This window comes from Ipomoea nil, unplaced genomic scaffold (genome assembly GCF_001879475.1).
Source record: "Ipomoea nil cultivar Tokyo-kokei standard unplaced genomic scaffold, Asagao_1.1 scaffold1617, whole genome shotgun sequence".
Classification (NCBI taxonomy): domain Eukaryota; kingdom Viridiplantae; phylum Streptophyta; class Magnoliopsida; order Solanales; family Convolvulaceae; genus Ipomoea; species Ipomoea nil.
In genome coordinates, this window is record NW_017618045.1 from 988114 (window position 1) to 1007050 (window position 18937).

The 18937-nt window shown below is 33.8% G+C and overlaps 2 protein-coding genes across 6 annotated transcripts; both read left to right on the forward strand.

Moving 5' to 3' along the window:
* Positions 1–1043: 1043 nt before the first annotated feature.
* LOC109191130 (calmodulin-binding protein 60 A-like) lies at positions 1044–7464 on the forward strand. Of its 5 annotated transcripts, none has more exons than XM_019341703.1 (8): positions 1044–1151; positions 1303–1508; positions 2277–2355; positions 4003–4055; positions 4167–4657; positions 5385–5545; positions 6204–6413; positions 6577–7464. In XM_019341703.1, the coding sequence occupies exons 2-8, from the start codon at positions 1411–1413 to the stop codon at positions 7129–7131; spliced, it is 1647 nt and encodes a 548-aa protein (XP_019197248.1). In that variant the 5' UTR covers positions 1044–1151; positions 1303–1410; the 3' UTR covers positions 7132–7464. The 5 variants fall into 5 exon arrangements, with proteins under 5 accessions (XP_019197248.1, XP_019197252.1, XP_019197250.1 ...); XM_019341707.1 differs by having other exon boundaries at positions 4003–4052; XM_019341705.1 differs by having other exon boundaries at positions 1101–1155.
* A 2106-nt stretch (positions 7465–9570) lies between these two features.
* LOC109191132 (calmodulin-binding protein 60 B-like) lies at positions 9571–18396 on the forward strand. The gene is made up of 9 exons (XM_019341708.1): positions 9571–9592; positions 13319–13430; positions 13691–13775; positions 16151–16191; positions 16268–16785; positions 16854–17008; positions 17197–17388; positions 17466–17929; positions 18142–18396. The coding sequence occupies exons 2-8, from the start codon at positions 13342–13344 to the stop codon at positions 17898–17900; spliced, it is 1515 nt and encodes a 504-aa protein (XP_019197253.1). The 5' UTR covers positions 9571–9592; positions 13319–13341; the 3' UTR covers positions 17901–17929; positions 18142–18396.
* The last annotated feature ends 541 nt before the right edge of the window (positions 18397–18937 follow it).

Below are 18937 nucleotides of genomic sequence, written 5' to 3' on the forward strand. Positions count from 1 at the left end.
ATTACCGCCCAGCTACGCAGTCCATGTGGTCTGCTTGCTACACTGTTGACGAAGAGAAGACGGAAGAGGGAAGGAGAAGAGAGAGGTGAGGAGGGAGGAGGAAAGTGACAGAGGTCCATGGTCTTGCCCTCGGAGAAGAGGAAGAAGATGGAAGGAACGAAGACAGTGAAGAGGAAGGGCTGCCGACCATTGCTGGAATTAACTTATTTTTTATATGTTAACAATTAATTTTTCTAAACGTTGGCCTACAAATAGTTAATAAATTCACTGATTAAAACTATTACCACAATATTACTTAGCAATACCAAATATCTTATTGCTATAAACTTACAAGTATATTTATTATGAGAAAAGAATACTACACAATCTATGCATTCAAAGAATATAAATGATTATACTATTTTTTTGAATAGATAGAAAAAGTATAAAATAGATACTACCTTGTAATATAGTAAAAAAAAAAAAAAGTAATGATAAAAAAATTTAGTCATTGATAATTATTATTTATTTATTGACTTTTATGAATAATAAAGTGAGTCAACCAAATATAAAATATAAAAACAATCAAATATTTCTATGAGATGAAAATTATGAAGTGAATATTATTGGAGTAGAAATTAGAAATGAAAACTAATAAATAAAAGAGTTAATGACATATGAATGCTTCGAGTATAATGATTTTGTTATTTTTAATCTTAAATTTGTAAATTTATAATATGTAGTCTTTCAATTTTTAAATTGTTATCATCTATAGTCTAAATTTACAACTAATAGTCTTTCAACTCTCAAAATTTAATCATTTATAATTCATTTACATAATTATGATTGGTTTAATTTTAAAAATTGAAAAATTATTTTTAATTAATTTAAATAACAAATAATAACAATTTGAAAATGATAGGATCATAAATAATAAATTTAAAAGTTTAAAATTAAACATGACAAAATCGCGTATATAGTATATTCATAAACAAAAGTCGTACGGAAGTTCAGTTGTACTTTTCATTTTCATGGTGGGCCAACGCGTTTTTCAGTGGTCCCACTTTTCCCTATTCCATACCGGCTTCTCCGTTGAACTACCAAAAATTCAGTTCATATCTTTTACAGTATCGACAAGCCAAGGTGCACGCCTCGTCCTCCTCCGTTCTCCAGTTTGTATTCTTCTCCTTAATTTCTTGTCTTTCTATTTGTATCTATACACTCATACAGAAGAAATCTCGAGATTTTTTTTTTTTTTTTTTCTGATAAAGTAATATATTGTTGATCATGTTTATCTTTTTGTCTCCTCAACCGCCGTTACAGCGATCAGCATTACTCGTCCTCGATGGTTGATTTACTCCGTAGTGGAAGCAGTAGGGTTGCTGTGATTTGTGTTCGGACTGCAATTCCTGTGGTTTGAAGGTGTCGAGAATGTCACATAAGCGGCAGAAGGGTGATGATTCTAAACCCCAGCAGGATTGTGGAACTTCCGATGACAAGCGCCGTCGGAAAATCCCCTCTCTCAAAAGGTTCTGACGCATCTATTTCCTTCTTCGTTTTCATAATTGTATTTGTAGCCTAGACTCTGTCATATAATCCAGGTGTTGTATAGAATGGAATTTTCTGTTAATTCTGGAATTCTATATATGCTTATTTGAATGCACACTTGAAGTCCTTTTGCTCTAGTAGGAGAGTCGGTGGATTTTTCCAACAATAAAAGTTGTTAAATAATTCGGTAATTTTGCTGCCTTTGTGATTTATGATGGAAATTTGAGGTGGTTTTCCTTTTTTATTTTAGTTTTAAGTTTTTAGGTTTTAGTATTACTACTAAGAACAATATTTAGACTATTTTACTCTGCAAAAGAGTGTAATGGCCAATCATATGTATTTTGATTTCGGAAATGGAATCCTGAGGATTGCTCTTAATTACTGCAAATGGAAGACACACTGTCCTGTTATTTTGCTGATGATGAAAATGGAAATTGCACTGAACAAGTTATATGAGACTTAGTTTCGTACACACTTTGTAGCATACTAGCATTACTACTTTCAAATTTCTTCTAAGGTATAGAGCTATAATTTCTATATGCAAGTATGCAACACACCCAAGTTCATAGAGGAGTTACTGGTTGCTGATGCTTGTATAAATCTTTTCTAGTATAATTATTTTATAAAATAACCAACTTTAAGTGTTGCTGACATGCTTTTTCTTGCCTGTTTTGGGTAGTGTACTTTTGATATAAGGAATTAGAACTTAGTGCTTTTCCATGACTGACTATCATTTTGTATTTTTGTAGTGCGATATTGCAGGTTATTAATTTGCGTAAAGTGCATAATTATATCGAGCCAGTTCTGGAGCCTTTGATTCGTAAAGTTGTAAGTTCGTATTGCTAAATTTCGATTTTGGTTTTAGCAGTATATAGTATATTGGCTTTCCTTGGTTTCACTGTTTCAGCTAGCAATTGTTATCTTGGATGAACTGACTGTTGCGAGATTTGTTAATTATTCAATGGCATGCATGAAAGTTCTTTAATATTTCTCCTGTTTCTGCGGCAAGTTTGTGAATTAGTCACAGCCTTGGAAGCATCACAGCTAAGAGTACTTTTTAGCTTGAGAAACAAGTGAAAATTTTATTTGAAGCTTTTTCCTTTTGAATATTGTTTGCAGTGCCTAATAAGAAGCTCTTTTGTGATATTTTTGAACAATGAGAAGTATCATAATATGTTAATATGATTTGACCATCAAATTAATGGTTGATAAGTTATTTTGTAGTTTATATTCATATTTCATTCCTTTTTTATTTTTTAAAGTGCTTCACATAACATTCTAATTTACATAGAATCTTGCATGTGCTGTTTTTCCCGACATTTTAATACACCCTAATGACCATTGCTGATAAACTACTTGTTGGTTTTATTGACTACCGGAGTAGTCAAACGGCGGGCCAACACTATCGGAAAATTAAGAAACAAGATTGCTGGAAAAGTATTTTCATTGCTTGTGTATGCGTATGAAAAGCTTAACCCTTTTATGAGGTGCTCTAGGCCTATTTATACAAGAGATCAAGGACTTAATTTAGGTAACCCTAAACTATCATAAATACAGTTGATTTTCTTTCGTTATGGCTTCCGGATTTCCCTCCACCTTCCACAAGCTCCGCCCCAAATCTCTTCTGGATACGACTAGCATCTCAACACCTGGCTGAGTCCTTATCGGAGTCTGCACATCCTATGTTTTGACTGACCAATCCGTTTAGTCGTCCGTTCGCCTAGCTATTCTATTCAGGTGCGACTCCTTTAGGCATTCGGTCTCCTGCCCTCGGCCAGCTACCTGGCATACTCTGCCCGGCACTTCGCGCGAGCATATGTCCGTGCGGCCCCATTCCGCGGCCGCTCAGCTGACTGCTTATCGGTCTCACTTGGTGCCCTGCTGGCTCCCTCGACCGTCCTCCCTCCCGCCTGTCTTCGTCAAGCATCCTTCCGTCCGATCGACTGACCTGTCTGCCCGCATGACTGGCTGCTTCCATATCTCTGTCGGCCTGGCTGCCTGCGCCTGCTTGCCCGACTAGACAGTGCTCATCTGACTGGTACCCTACCTTTCGCACTCGGTCTACCCGTTGACTCCGCCTATCCTCCCTTACCTAGTCCGACTGGGTGTATGCCCATCCCATCACTACTATTATTAAACTTTAATTGGAAAACATTAGCCAGAATTCAGAATGGATTCTTAAGGTAATAATAACTTTCTAATTCTTAAATTTTAGTGTTCTTTAAGTTTGCTTTGGTTGAATGGGTGTAGTCTGATCGCTTATTTAATGCTAACTACAATAACTGTAGCGAACTGCTGGTACACAAATGATTTACTAATTACTACCAACATTTACACCTATGTTATATGTTATTTATGGATTTGATTGCATGTTATGAATTTATATATATATATATATATATATATATATATATATATATATATATATATATTAAGTGAGGTATAAGAAATTTAGTTACTAATCTGAGCTTACAGGTACGAGAGGAAGTTGACTTGGCATTGAGAAAGTACATGACCAACTTGAGGTGGTATGAGTTTTGACTCCTTGATTATAGAAATTGAGTTTTTCATTTAATCATTCATCATAAATATAAATTTATATTTGAAAGAAAATTTTACTGATTCCATGTTTTGTTTAGGAATTGTGAGAAAGATGTACACCTTTATGAAGTAAGAAGCCTAAAATTAATGTTCTTGAATTCTATCTCTCCTCCTGTATTCACTGGGGCTCGCATAGAAGGAGAAAATTGCTCAAGTTTGAAAGTTGCGTTGGTTGATGCTCTTACTGGGCAAACTGTGACAAGTGGTCCTGAATCTTCAGCAAAGGTGGAAATTGTAGCTCTTGAGGGTGATTTTGATGGCGGTGAAAGGGACAAATGGACTTTGGAAGAATTTACTAACAACATTGTCAGAGAGAGGGAAGGAAAGAAAGCTCTTCTTAGTGGAGATGCTTTTTTGAATCTCAAGCAAGGCATTGGTTTGGTTGGTGATATTTCCTTTAGTGATAATTCTAGCTGGACTAGAAGTCGTAAGTTTAGATTGGGGGTGAGACTTGTGGATAACTTGGATGGAATTAAAGTGAAAGAGGCAATATCTGAGTCCTTCATTGTTCGGGATCACCGCGGAGAATGTAAGCTCGAATTTAATTGTTTTTATTGTCAGCATAAATAGTATATTAATAAATCACTGCATTATTTATGCATAGATTACTTTAGTAACATGGTATCTACCAAAGAATAACGATAGTGAGGACCTCTATCTCTGCTGAGTTTACAAGTTTAGTAGTGATTTTAAGTTGCTCCTTTTAGGCCTTAAGTAGAAAATACTAGTAAGTGTAGTTATGGCATAGTTGATAATTGATCTTGCATTTACTCAGATCTTAATCTTTCTTGCTCTTCATCATCTCGCAATTAGATGTTCCTTGTATAGATGAAGTTGTCTTGCAATTTCCTTTTAGCATTACAGAGAACTTAGTTTTGCTAATGTTTTCTAATATATCTAGGTCAAGTGAGTTTTCATAGAGTAGCTTTTTATTTTCAGATAGCAGCTATTGGAGAGTAAGCACTTGTTGTGAGGAGTTCAGTAAATTGATCAATTCTTTGTCTTTGAAAAGTTTGCCAGACAAATTTGTATTTGTTCAAAACTTTTGAGTGACTTTTGTATAAGAGAATAGTTTGTTTTTTGGTCATTCATGTTACCATAGCACATGTCAGAAAGCAGAAAGAAATAATTGCATAGAAGCTCCCAGCTGAAAAAGCTGGAAATGCTCCAAATTGAAGCATTCTTAATGACTTCCTGAACAATTAATCACATTAAATTGTTTCGTGGAGCAATTTAATTCCCTGATTTGCTTGCAGTGTACAAGAAGCACTATCCGCCATGTCTCCTGGATGAAGTATGGAGGCTTGAAAAAATTAGTAAAGAAGGGGCATTTCATCGGCGCTTGAAGAAGGAAAGAGTCATCACAGTGAAAGATTTTTTAACCTTATTTTATCTTGAGCCTACAAGGCTACGGAAGGTTAGAAGTTATTGCATATGTTTGCTTTTTTGAAGAACTTATAAATCTTGCAAAACGTTATTTGAATTTAGTAGAAAATATAGATGTAAGATGATTGTCTTTGCATTGAAATTATACTTTCTTTCTTGGGCCCTATATCTAAGAATGTCTAGAATCTACTCCCTCTGCCCCACTTTGTGTGTTGTTCAATTTATGAGGATTAACTCAAATCGTTTACAATTCAATCGTCATATTAATTAATTTTGTTTTAGTGCACTAAAACTTATATATTAGAAAATTCATAAAAAGTTATATATTAAATACAAAATGCAAATTTAACAACTATATAAAAAGTTAAAGAAAACAAACAAACAAAAAAGAGTTGATTTGACTTTCAAATAATAAACATAATAGGTAAAATGGGAACAAAGAGTAGTTACTAATGTTTGAATAGTGTTAATCTGAGGATACTGGAGAATGATGTTTAGTGTTGCTTCACAAGTTCACATTTAGGTTTTGTTGAATTATTTGATTTTTTTTTTTGCTTTTCTAACATTCAAATCTTTACTGATATAATCAACCATGTTTTGAGATTCTAAAATTTCATTATCCTTGAGAGTTAATTTTCATTTTCTGTTATCTTGTGTAGTATTTACTATATTTTCTAGAAATCTTGCAGATCCTTGGCGCAGGCATGTCTGCTAAGATGTGGGAAATCACTGTGGAGCATGCCAGGACATGTGATGTCGACAAGCAATTGTATTCATACCACCCTTCTGGATCTGACCAAAAACATGGTGTCATTTTTAATATCGTGGCACAAGTGATGGGGCTTCTTGTTGACTGTCAAAACTATGTTCCCGCAGACAAACTATCTGAGACTGAAAAGGCTCGTTTCTAATGTTATTGATTTTTATGTTCCTACTGTGCTTCTATTTCTTAAACCGTTTTACGTTTTGCTGTCTATCATCTTTTGCTCCTAAATGATCCATTGTTCTCTGCATATTCAGTTGAATCTAAGCCTGAGCCGATTCTATTGTAACTGTTTTCAGGTTGAAGCTCATAAGTTAACTATTTCTGCTTTCGGAAACTGGGAAGATGTGAACCGTTTCAATGATGAGTCTGCAGAGTGTTCAAATGTCCCCACAATTCAATGCTCTACAAACTTATCCACAACTGTTAACTCTGCTTACAGCGATATATTGACTTCACAAAAGTTTACCAGATTTGATGCTCAGCATTTTAGTGCTGCAATGCCCGATGCCATGTCATCCATGTATTCCCCAAGTGGTTTGAGTAGCTTGGATGATTTTGGTTTTCAGTGTCTTGAAAATGCGGGTATTGATTTCGACCTACCACTGAGTTCCCCTGTCCAAGATATCAATTCCTTCATCCGGGATGCAGATTCTGTGATTGGGGATAGGTCTCTTCCGTACTTCGACCATGATTACATTCAAACTCCCATCTTCGATCCACCAGAAGCTGATCTACATAGTGTTTGCAATAAGTTCCCGGCCCAGAGGAGATGGAAAATATTGTGCAGTGTATTCAGAGTGTTCTCGGTTAGGAGAATTGTTGCGAATAAGGGGAAAGAAATATGTTCATAGAATGAAAGTAGGTATGGAATCAGTAGTTGCTGCCAATCATGATACAAATCGGTGGAGTGAGAGTAGTAGGAGGTTGGTTCTACAGTTGTTGTATATAAAAATGGTAGACAATCAGATTCTTTTAGGGAAAACTGTTTTTGGTTTTCCGATTACTAGCAATTAGTGGATATAGGATCCTGTAAATGCCATGGATTCCTCTATCATCATGCTTCGCTTCTTGCCAACCGATTATGTTCATAAATTACAGTTTGCAATTAGAGATTTTTTTGAGGTTGTGATAATCTCTCTTTTTATAGAGAAAATGATATTTTTAGTCCTTGAATTGAGGCATAATTATTTACTTTGTTCTATCCATGCATATTTCAGAATTTGATTCCTTTTGTCTCATTGTCTGGACATTACCTTGGGTGGAGAGGAGAGGTTTGAGTCTCATGACCTCTGAGGCTGCTAATTCACAATATGTGAAAAGAATAAGACTAGCTAAATAAGAGGGTGAGAATTCACTCATTTCATGTGGGTGATAAGATTTTAATTTCCCATTGATTCATTATTGTCACATGGAAAATCAAGCACAAGTTTTCTCCAAAATGAGACAGTCTCTATATTATTCAAGAAGTGTATTTTGATGGTATTTATAAGTTAGTTGACGATGATAACTTAAAGATTTGTCCGATTAATTAATGGAATGTCCTTTAAGCTTATATTGAAACTATTCTCATTTTTCTAGGTGTTCTACTTTTTATTCGTTTCGTTGTGGATTGTTTTGTGTGCTTAGTTTATACATTGTAAATTAATGTATATTAAGAAGCGACACTTTAATATTCATATATAGCATATTCAGAAGGAAGTGATTTTTTTAAAAAGAAAATTATATGTTACACACGACTCAATTTTTACCTTTTATGTAAATCACTATTAATGCCAGTGAATTTTAGAAATTAAATATTTTCTTAAATAACTATTGAATATAAAAAGAAAAATTATTATCATGTCAAAAGGTAATTATGAATTGTGGATGGCAAAAGAATTTTTTTTTTTAAATAAAATAAAATTGATAAGAGATGAGGCTAATAAAATAATGACATGATAGAATGTTTAAAATTAAGAAGCAACTTCTATCCATGAAATTGGCTGACAAAGTGACAAGTCAATGAAATAAAGAAATATCATAAAAAGAAATTATATAATAATTTAATTAAAAATGTAATAAAATAATATGTCAACGTGGTTTTGAAAAGAAAAACTTAGCAATGTTTTTTTTTTTTTTTTTTTTTTTTTTTTTTTTGAAAATAAAGTATTAAAAAAAAAAAGGTAGAACAAAACTTCTTCGAAGTTGTATACTTAGCTTGTATGGTGGGGCGAAATATTAACCACGTGCAACGTGCTGCCCAAGTAACCCACAACTTATAATTAAAACCCTAAAAACAGAAACAATGAATGGAATAAATTATTTTCCTTATATTCCAACACATTCAAACCAGTAAATTCTTTTTACCCTAACCCATTCCTACAAGTGCAATATTTTAATATTAAATATGTAAAATGTTAATACTAAATGTACAAATCTAAAAAAATTTGAGAATTGCATATTTTCACCTTAATTCCAACTATCGCTTGATGAGTATGCTTTTGATTCTAATCATTTATGCACACATGTTTAACTCATTAGTTCAATAAATAATATTTACGATAATAACGTAACAGTTGATTTATTAAATGCTAAAAATGCATGTCATGGCAAATGAATCCGGTAATAGAGCACTGTTCATTTAAACATATAGATATACAAGTGACGCTCGCATGAACAATTTAATTGTTTCTTAAATAATAAGATTAAATAATTATGTGCAAGATATCTAAGACAAATACTTCTAGATAGCAGAAAATAGTATATGAACGCGTGATGTGACCAAGTAGCAAGTACCGACTTGTGGTTTTGTATTTAATTTCCTAGAAACATCGTGGCATGCCAATTACGCCGTCGTCCCCAGCGGGAAACCTGTTAACTTTCCTCGATCGGCAGTTGCCGTCTCTTCCTTTTCTTTCTCTCTCTCTCTCACTCTCACCCTATATATGTCCCTTCAAACTCTCGAAAATATAATGGTAACAAAACCTGTTACTGTAAAATCCCAGGGTGTGTTTGGTTGATGGAATTTGTCCATAGAAATGGGTATGAAAGTGATTGTTATTGTTTGGTTGATAGGTTTTTAGAACACTACTATGAGTTTCGAATATCCCATCAATTGAAAAACTTATACCCAAATAAAATAAGAGTTTCATTCCCTTGTTCATTCTCAAGCACTACTATTAGTAATCATTCTCATTCCACCATACTACCAAACATGTTAAATACTTTTACCAAAATCATTACTATTACCAAGTATTTGATACTCATTCCTATTCCGATTCCCATGTGCGAACCAAACACACCCCAGTTTCAATCCCAAATCAAGATTTAATTCCTTTCTTTGAATACCAAAATGTTCAATCTTGAAGCATTTTAATTTGACAAAAATTTGTGTCCTTATTGTGAGATAGTCTCATGAATCTTTGTGTGTAAGACGAATCAGGTTATAGATAACTGAGTGTGTGTAAGTATAACTAAGTATTACGGAGTACAATATTTATCATTAGTAACAATCAATTTTACACTAAAAAGTATCACAATTTTACATGTAAGTATTACAATCTACTAATCTGATCTACATTTACTATATCTAATAAGAGGTCCGGGAACTATAAAATGTTGTTATAGTTGAAATGAATGATTCATATTATTTTAATTTTAATATGTTTTTTTATTTTTTTATTTTATCCTTTGTTATATTATTTACTTTTTGTCCGTGTAAACTTCAGTAACGAAATATTTCATTAGCTATTTTTATTCTTAATTTACTCATTGATTCCATAAGGAAGGTCTTAGATTCAAACCACATCTCAGAGTTGACATAATTGTTGAACATATACTATGAATTGAAAATGTTAATAGAAAGTATTAAAAATTACAATATAAAATTTAAAATGAGCTTTGATCATTTTGTCTTTTCTTCTTTTGATTATTTAGAATCGTACTCTTAACCTTCAATTAATGATGGAAGAGTCCCTTCCACCCAACCACACCCTCCAAGTTACTTTACAAATATTATAGTATTATTATATTATTATCTAACAAAATTGTTCTTACATCTTAGAGTTCCATAATATATATATATATATATATGAGTAATGCTACACACCCCTCCTACTTTTCCCATGACACTTTTCATTTGATAAATTAGTCTTTAATAATAAATTAGTGGGATTCCAATTCATGAGATCCCATTGTTATAAGCCATGTTAGGATGGATTTCCGGGGGTGGGGTGGGGGAAGAGAGAGAGAGAGAATTTTTAGGGGAACAAAGCATATAAAAAATGTGGACTAATTTGATTCATCCATCTAGGATGATCAATGCTGCTTAAAAAATGACGGGGTCAATTTTACAAGTATTAGTGTAAGAGAATCAACTTAGAGATTTCATGCATTTATTTTTAATGTAACAAAACTAATTAATTAGACCAAACCTGTTCTTTTCGCAAACTAGCATCAGTCACCCAATTGCACATGAGACACTGCACTACCGACCAAAAAGAAGCGGACAAGCAATGAAAACGAAGATAATGACAGACCTATCCAAAAGCGAATTAACAAAACGTAGAGTAATTCCAACCAAAAGTAGTATCTACTATCTAATACCTTACAAACTACAATAAGTATTTAGATAAATTTTTTTTTTTTTAGAAAAGTGCAAATTAAACATTAATTTTAATGCCAACTATAATAAATTTTTCCTATATAATCTTGCATTCATATACTTTGAATTACTTATTTAAATACGAACGTTGGGCATTAAAATTGCACGTGTAAAACTAGTCTCTATCATAAATAATATTTTGTCTTGATTTAATTTGACTAGGGCTACGAACCGAACATAAACGAACAGAGGTTGTTCGTGTTCGTTTGTTAAGAAATTTGGAGTGTTCGGGTGTTCGTGTTCGTTCGTTAAGATTTTTAAAAATTTTGTTCGTGTTTGTTTGTTAAGCGTTCATTAGTGTTCGTTAGCGTTCGCGAACACGTTCACGAACGTGTTTGTTAACGTTAACGTACACATTCGCGAACATGTTTGTTAACGTTCGTGAATACTTAATAAACAAACACATGCACATGTTCATGATCACAATTTGTTCGTGAACAATAAATAATCAACGTTCACGAAAATAATCAAACAAACAACATAACTACAAAATTAATACAAATAAGTTAAATAAATGGATAAGTCCGCTCGTAACATCTAATATCAAAATAAAAATCCAAGTCTTAGACACATAATTTGTCTGTTCATATTACAAGCCAAAACATTTAAACATAAAGCATGCGATATTTAAATTCTGCATCCATCATCCCAAAATTTTAATACCTTAACTCCAAGTTCATTCCAGTGATATCGTCTTTACATCTTCAGTAAACTACATTAAATGATATATATTATTATATTACATATTAAATGTGTGCCAGCTTATAGGATAACATAATACAAATTAATGAAGTATGAGTGAATGACTGCTGAAGATGGTAAACCCTAATAAGAGTATGAGACCATTAAATTACCTTATTACCCATGTATAATTTATATATGTGTGTGTGAACATGTTCGCGAACATTATTAAACGAACTTGTTTGCGAACACTAAACGAGCTTGTTTGCGAACACTAAATGAGCTTGTTCGCGAACACTAAATGAGCTTGTTCGCGAACATTATTAACAAACACAAACGAGCTTGTTCACGATCTCTTAGCAAATGAGTTTACAACTGTTCAGATTCTGTTCGTTTATTAACCGAGCTTTAAATTTTGTTTGTTAATGTTCATTTACCTTAATAAACGAACATAACGAATGCTTACCGAACACGAACACGAGTAGTTTGCCGAAAGCTCTATTCGCTAATACTCCTAAATTTGACATGTTATTCAGCCCCCATTTTTATTAAGTTTGAATGATGTTGGGATATAAATTGCTTTGGAATAAGGTTCAAATTGGCCACTGAACGTAACCTGAAAATGCAATTAGGCCACTGAACGAAAAAAAAAAGTGCAATTAGGTCACTGAACACTCCAAATGTATGCAATTTCACCTGATAGCAGGTTACCATCAATTTTAGCAGGTTACCTGCTTACGTGGCAGTTGAGTTGGCATTTTTAATAATTTTTAAATAATTTTAATAATAATTTTTTTTTTTTAAAAAAAAGTAATAAAATAAAATAAAATAAAACGACGGGTGGCTGCCGTTTATTTTTATTTTTATTTTTATTTTTTTTCAACTTTTTTTCAAGGTAATTATTAAAATTTATTAAAAATTATTTAAAAATTATTAAAAATGTCAACTTAGCTGCCACGTAAGCCGGTAACCTGCTAAAATTGATGGTAACCTGCTATCCGGTGAAATTACATACATTTGAAGTGTTCAGTGGCCTAATTGCTCTTTTTGGAGTGTTCAGTGGTCTAATTGCACTTTTTTTTTCGTTCAGTGGCCTAATTGCATTTTCAGGTTACGTTCAGTGGCCAATTTGAACCTTATTCCAATTGCTTTTAATGGAATGATTTTTTGGTGGTAGAAAAGGAATAAAGGGCAAGCTAGCTAGCATGAGAGCGTTGAATGGAAAGAATAGCAATAGCATATATTTTGAGGTGAAAAAGTAGGAATTGACCAACTCAGGACGATTCCTTGTACTAGTATATAACGAGTTAATCAGGAAATTAGTGCGTATATATCTTCGCATGCATTTCTGAGCCCATTGACCAACATATATACTTATACTACACCCCAAATTAAAGCTGCTATCAACATACTACGACAAATATAATATTTGCACAACGTAAGGCACTCAGAAAAATCACAAGATCGCATGATGTGACCAACTGCCGATTTCTGGTTTTGTTTTGTTTTTTGTTTTTTTTTTTTTTTATTTTATTTTTATTTTTTATTATTCCTATACGTAGGAAACATCGCATGATGATCCAGATGTTTCCTTGGCACTTGCCTTCTGATGATCTCTTCCTTATTTTCTCTCTCCCTCTCTCTATATATACCCCCCTCAAAACCGTTGCTATGAAATCACAACAGTTAGTTGTACCGTTAGTTGTTTGAATCCCAAACCATTTCTTTCAATACCAAAATGTCCAATAATCTTGAAGCATTTTTGCACAGCATTATTGTTGCTAGTAGTTCAGATGCTGAGCTGGTATCCAATACTGTACTGCCACAGTAAGTCAACTCTTAAAGTCTTTGTCTTTTTCATTTAATTCCCAACAAAAAAAAAAATACAAATTAAAATCCTCATGCAAGCTAAGGTGGAGATTCAATCAATGATTGATGTGGGTATTGCTAATCTTTTTTTTTTTTTTGGTTGCTCAGAAGTCAGATCAGAACTCCATCATATCCCTTCTTTCTTGGTTAAGTTTGCAGCATTTCTTTTGTAAATAAATTCGTGTTTTTTTTTTCTTTACTTATGTGCGTAATAGCAGATTGAGGGATCTGATAAAGGCAGTAGTCACTGAGACATTTGACCAAGAATTGAAGCCCGTGATTGAGGATTTGTTTCGTACAATTGTAAGTAATTTTTATGTCCTCCCTTTAATCCTAGCTAGCTAGCTATATTTATGTGCATCCATGATTTTATGTCTAATATACCACTTACATATTTGCATATGGAAAGAGAGCTTATCATTTTCACTTGGATTGTATTTTCTGCTCCAAGATTACTCTACTGTTTTTTTTTTCCTGGTTGATACTTATCATGGATGGCAATGGGGCGGGGGTACATTCCCCGTCGCCATCGCGACAGAAAATTGAAAATAGTCCTCATCCCCATTCCCTATTTTTACAATTAACTCTTAGTCAAAAATCTGAAATTAGTGTAATTTTTAATTTTAAAAACTAAACCATATATATATATATATATATATATATATATATATATATATATTGTATAATTATTCGCGTTCTCTAAAAATTTCTCCATCTCTGTTTCCGAGAATTTCTCCATCCCCGTCTTCGTCGGGATGAGGATCGGAGACGGAACAAATTGTCATCTCTATGTGGTTGAGAATAGCTTAACGATCTATATAAAGTGTGATTAATGCTCTGGCCTATAAGCCTATAATCATCCACACTTTAAAAGATTGGATTGGTGTGCAGAAAGACTTGTGTTACCATCATGTGAACCTTTTGGTGCTAAATTATGGGGTTTAGCCTAGTGGTAAACTAGCATATATGTAGGATTAACCTAAGGGTGTGTTTGGTTCCTCACGAGAATTAGAATTAGAATGGGTATTAAATATTTGGTAATATAATGGTCGTAATGGGTTTTAGTGAAAATATTTTACATGTTCAGTAGTAGGGTGAAATGGGAATGATTATCAATAATGATGTTTGGTTATGTATGATTCAATAATGGGATTAAAGATTTTAAAAATACAAGAACACAAAATCAAGACAATTGATTCTAATATAAAGACATCCAAAACACCAATATGAACAAAAAATAAAAATAAAAAATAAAAAAACACTAATCAAAGGGGATGAGAAGGAATAAAAGAATGAAAGAGGATGATACTCGCCCTTATTTTATATAGGTATGAGTTTTTCAATTCAGTGGATATTTGAAATCCATAGTAGTGTTTTAAAACATATCAACTAAATAATACCAATCACTTTGATACTCATTCCATAGAGCTAAACTTGTCAACCAAACACACCCTTAGTACTATCACCTTTTGGTTTTTGTACAAGAAGTTTAACAAAATATATATAAAGTTTGATCTGGCCTAGAAGCCTATATATAATCATCTTCCCCTTGAAAGATTGGATTATATTGGCGTGTGTAGAAACTAGAAAGGCTTCCAATCTAGTGGTACCAGCCATCACCTTTTGGTGCTAAATTTTGGGGTTCATCCATTTCGCTTGGATTCAAATCCTCTTTCATTCCCCTTTGATGTACAAGAAATCCAAAAAAAAAAAAAAAAAAAAAGCATGGACCGGCAGGGCATCACGATGTACATAACCCTATTCCTGTCAGTATCAAAAGGCCCCTTTTGGGCTTTACTTCTTAGATTTGTCGAGGAATTAGACATGTTTTTTTAGTCCTTATTACCTATCTAGGAAACATCTAACTTAACTTCTCTGGGATGCAGGTAAGATATGTTCTGTTTGTTCACACAATTAATTGTGACCGTCAGATTCCAAACCTTTAATTTCTTGAATCTGAATCCTGGTTGATTATATTCAGTAATTGTTGTGTCATATATAGCTAGCTGGGTTCTAGAAAATATTAATTAGCATCTATCTTTGTGACTTAATTGAGAGGTAATGAAATTTGCATTCATGTCATGTTTAATCAATATGGTGTTGAACTGTTGGGCGCCAGCCGGGTTGGCCGAGTTCAGTACCTGTTTGATTTAAAACGTGGCTCTGTGACTTATCATGGAGGGATGTGGTTAAATGGTTAATGTCACATGATGGGCATAGTGACAACCAATTAGTTTGTGGTTAAGTAGGATATGACAACCAGATAGACAACAAAACCAATTAGTTTGTGGTTAATGTCGCCAATTAGTTTTAAGTAGGATATGACAACCAGATAGATAAAAAAACTTTGTGGTTAAGAGTGGTTAACTTATAGCTGTCACATGATGGGCATAGTGTAGCGCTGAGATCCATCAAGAACTTTATTGCTCTTCAATTTATCTTAGAGAAATGCTAGCTGCAATACAAATTCTTGTCTTGTTGTGTCCTAAGTATCTTAGTCCTCATAATATGCCAAAAGCTGTACAGTACAGATGGATTATTTTAACTGTCCAATTAGATAATTATGGCAATGATTCTTTATACTATGTTTAACTGTCCAATTAGATAATCATGGCAATGATTCTTTATACTATGTGTAAATTTACTTCAAATACCTTCTCTTCAACATGTTTTCCTAGGTACAAGAGGTACTTGAAAGCAAGCTGTCAGTTGTTCAGAGGTGAGAAATTTACTCTACAATTCTTAATCCATTTAGAAGTGTTTGGTTTAAAGGGTGAACCTCCCTCCCCTCTCAGGAACCCGGAGGATGAGATCCTCGCTTCAAACCCGAGAGCCTTGAAGCTGAAGTTTATAGAAAAGGCGGTCGTTTCTCCAGTTTATACCGGAGTGGAAATCAAAGGAGAAGGCGGTTGTCCTCTTCGGGTGGCTTTGTTTGATGATATCACTGGAAATATTGTGGTCTCTGGACCTAATGCCTCTCTAGAAGTCGAAATTGTTGTGCTCAAGTTCGACTTTGGTGCTGGTGGAAATGATTCTTGGACAGGTCAAGAATTCATTGACAGCATTGTGAGAGAAAGGGAAACAAGAAGGAATTCCAGGAGACCAAACTCTCTTCTTACCGAACGTGTTCTTGTGAAACTAGACAAAGGTGTTGGCAATGTGCACAATGTTAAATTCAGACACACTTCGAGTCATATGAAGAACACTCAGTACCGCCTCGGGGCACATGTTACTCATGAAGACCTTTCTCGTGGTACTCGAATCCAAGAAGCAATCACACACCCCTTTCTTGTCAAGGATAAGCACATCCTCCGTAAGTAGAAGATTCTATCACTTTTGTTTAGTGAAATTGAATCCTCGAACTCTAAACTTCATGTGCAGGTAACTTGAAGCACGATACGCCATCACTATCTGATGATGTGTGGCGGTTAGTGCACGTTGGCAAACACACGTATCACCGTCTACAAGAGAAAAGAGTTTTCACAGTGGAAGATTTCCTGATTCTACACCTCAGAGATCCTATGCTTCTTAAAAAAGTATATATATCTTGTTTACTCTTTAATTTCCTCGAGTTCATACTTGTTGAGCATATAGCCATTAATGTGCAATTCAACTATCAGCTTATGCTTTTAGTTGATATGGAGCACATGTTTCAATTAAATTATACTGGCCTTTGGGCTTTCGTATACAAAAGCTTCATGTTCTTGCCTATTTTCGTGTCCAGACACTTCGTATGAAGCCAAGTAGTTTAGAAGAAACACTGAACAATGCTAAAAGATGCATCAACAACAAGATATACTGTCATACCGATTCCCATCGAGACAGGGGGGTGGTTTTCAACGTTTTTGGTCAGGTTCTTGGACTAATTCGTGGATCACAATATATACCCACTGATGATCTCTCACAAGATGAGATGGTAGGTTAGCGAGTTTAATTTTGTGTTCGATCGCTTCATTATTACTATATCCCTCACTTCTTGGTTCTCAACCACAGGCTAATGCCCCGGAATTGTTAGCATCTGCATATGAACATTGGGAGGAGGAGGTAGAGTGTTTCGACGAGCTGACATCACTTGTGCAAAAGTTTCCTCCTAAGCTGCTATCCAGGTCCACAAGTTTGATTAATGGAATGTTTGAAGAGTTGTATGATGAAAACGAAGATGATGGAGCCGGTTCTAGTACTGCAAATGATTTCGGTTCTACAACCTGTCCTCTGAACAAAGATGAACTAATGGCATTGTTTTTCGAAATCGAAAGGCAAGCTAATGAGGCAAGTCGAGCCACGAATGAACCTCGGAATGGTTCTATCGCTAATGGAAAAGTGTTGAAGAAGTGGAAGATATTGGTGAACATAGTGAAATGGCCGGCTAACACAAAGAAGAGGAAGAGGTGTGGCCATATTGGAAGTTCATGTTCAAAAGAAGGCTAGACACTCTTAATTCACTTCAATTCTGATCTGTAAGTGGATAGCTTAGCTGATACCTGATGTCCTGTTACACAAAAAGGTCTGATGAAAACTTTAACTAATGTTTCCTATCTCATATATTTTGTTCAGAAATCCTGAAGATAAATTACAGGGCCACATGAAGTACAAGATTGGAGATTGTTTCTGAATGGGATTTTTTCCATGTAAATAAGAGCCTCAGATTTGGTGAAGATGAATATTGCAGGTTCTTGGTTACAGCCTAACAAGATATTTGGAGGACAAGATCAGAATATGAAGAGAATAATGCACAAGTCTTTGACCACTTTCTCAGATCTGGGTTTCTGCACTTTTAACTTTCATCTTCTACTAATATTTGTATTTTTTTTTTTTTCCTCTCATCTCATTTCCTTTTCATTCTTCTTGGCTCTGGTCTCAAATTTTTTGTAAAGTTTAATTACAATAATTTAATCTAAATTATTGTAATTTATTTGTTATTTTTAAGTAATTAGCATTACCGGTTTGAATTTTTATGTATAATTTATAATATTATTTTCTTGAAAATTGAATTGGCATAGTGGCCATTTTAATTCCTCACCTCTATTAAAATTTAATGTCAATGTAAGGACAAATATGAAGTTATAGAGAAAGAAAATAATATATATTACATTCATATGCAATAAATTGTTACAATTTTAACTACAACAAATTCTATTCAAATGCAATGATTCAATTTGGTTTGACTGAGAAGTCGGACATTGTTGAAAAAAGAAGTCAACTGAAGTCATTTTCACATCTCATCAAAGATTCTTTCCGTGTCATATATTTAGAGGCTTGTCATTGTCTACAATGATCTCGACAATTGGTTTTCAGTCTACTTCAATATTTCTGCTACTCTCTAATGATTTTTGTTTCATGGCTTATGATTCTAATTCCACAATAAAAAACATCAGAATACTCGAATTCAACATGACAAGGGAGTCGATATGGATGCATTTCAATAATTTAAACATGGGAATCCACGCAAGAACAAAATGCACAAT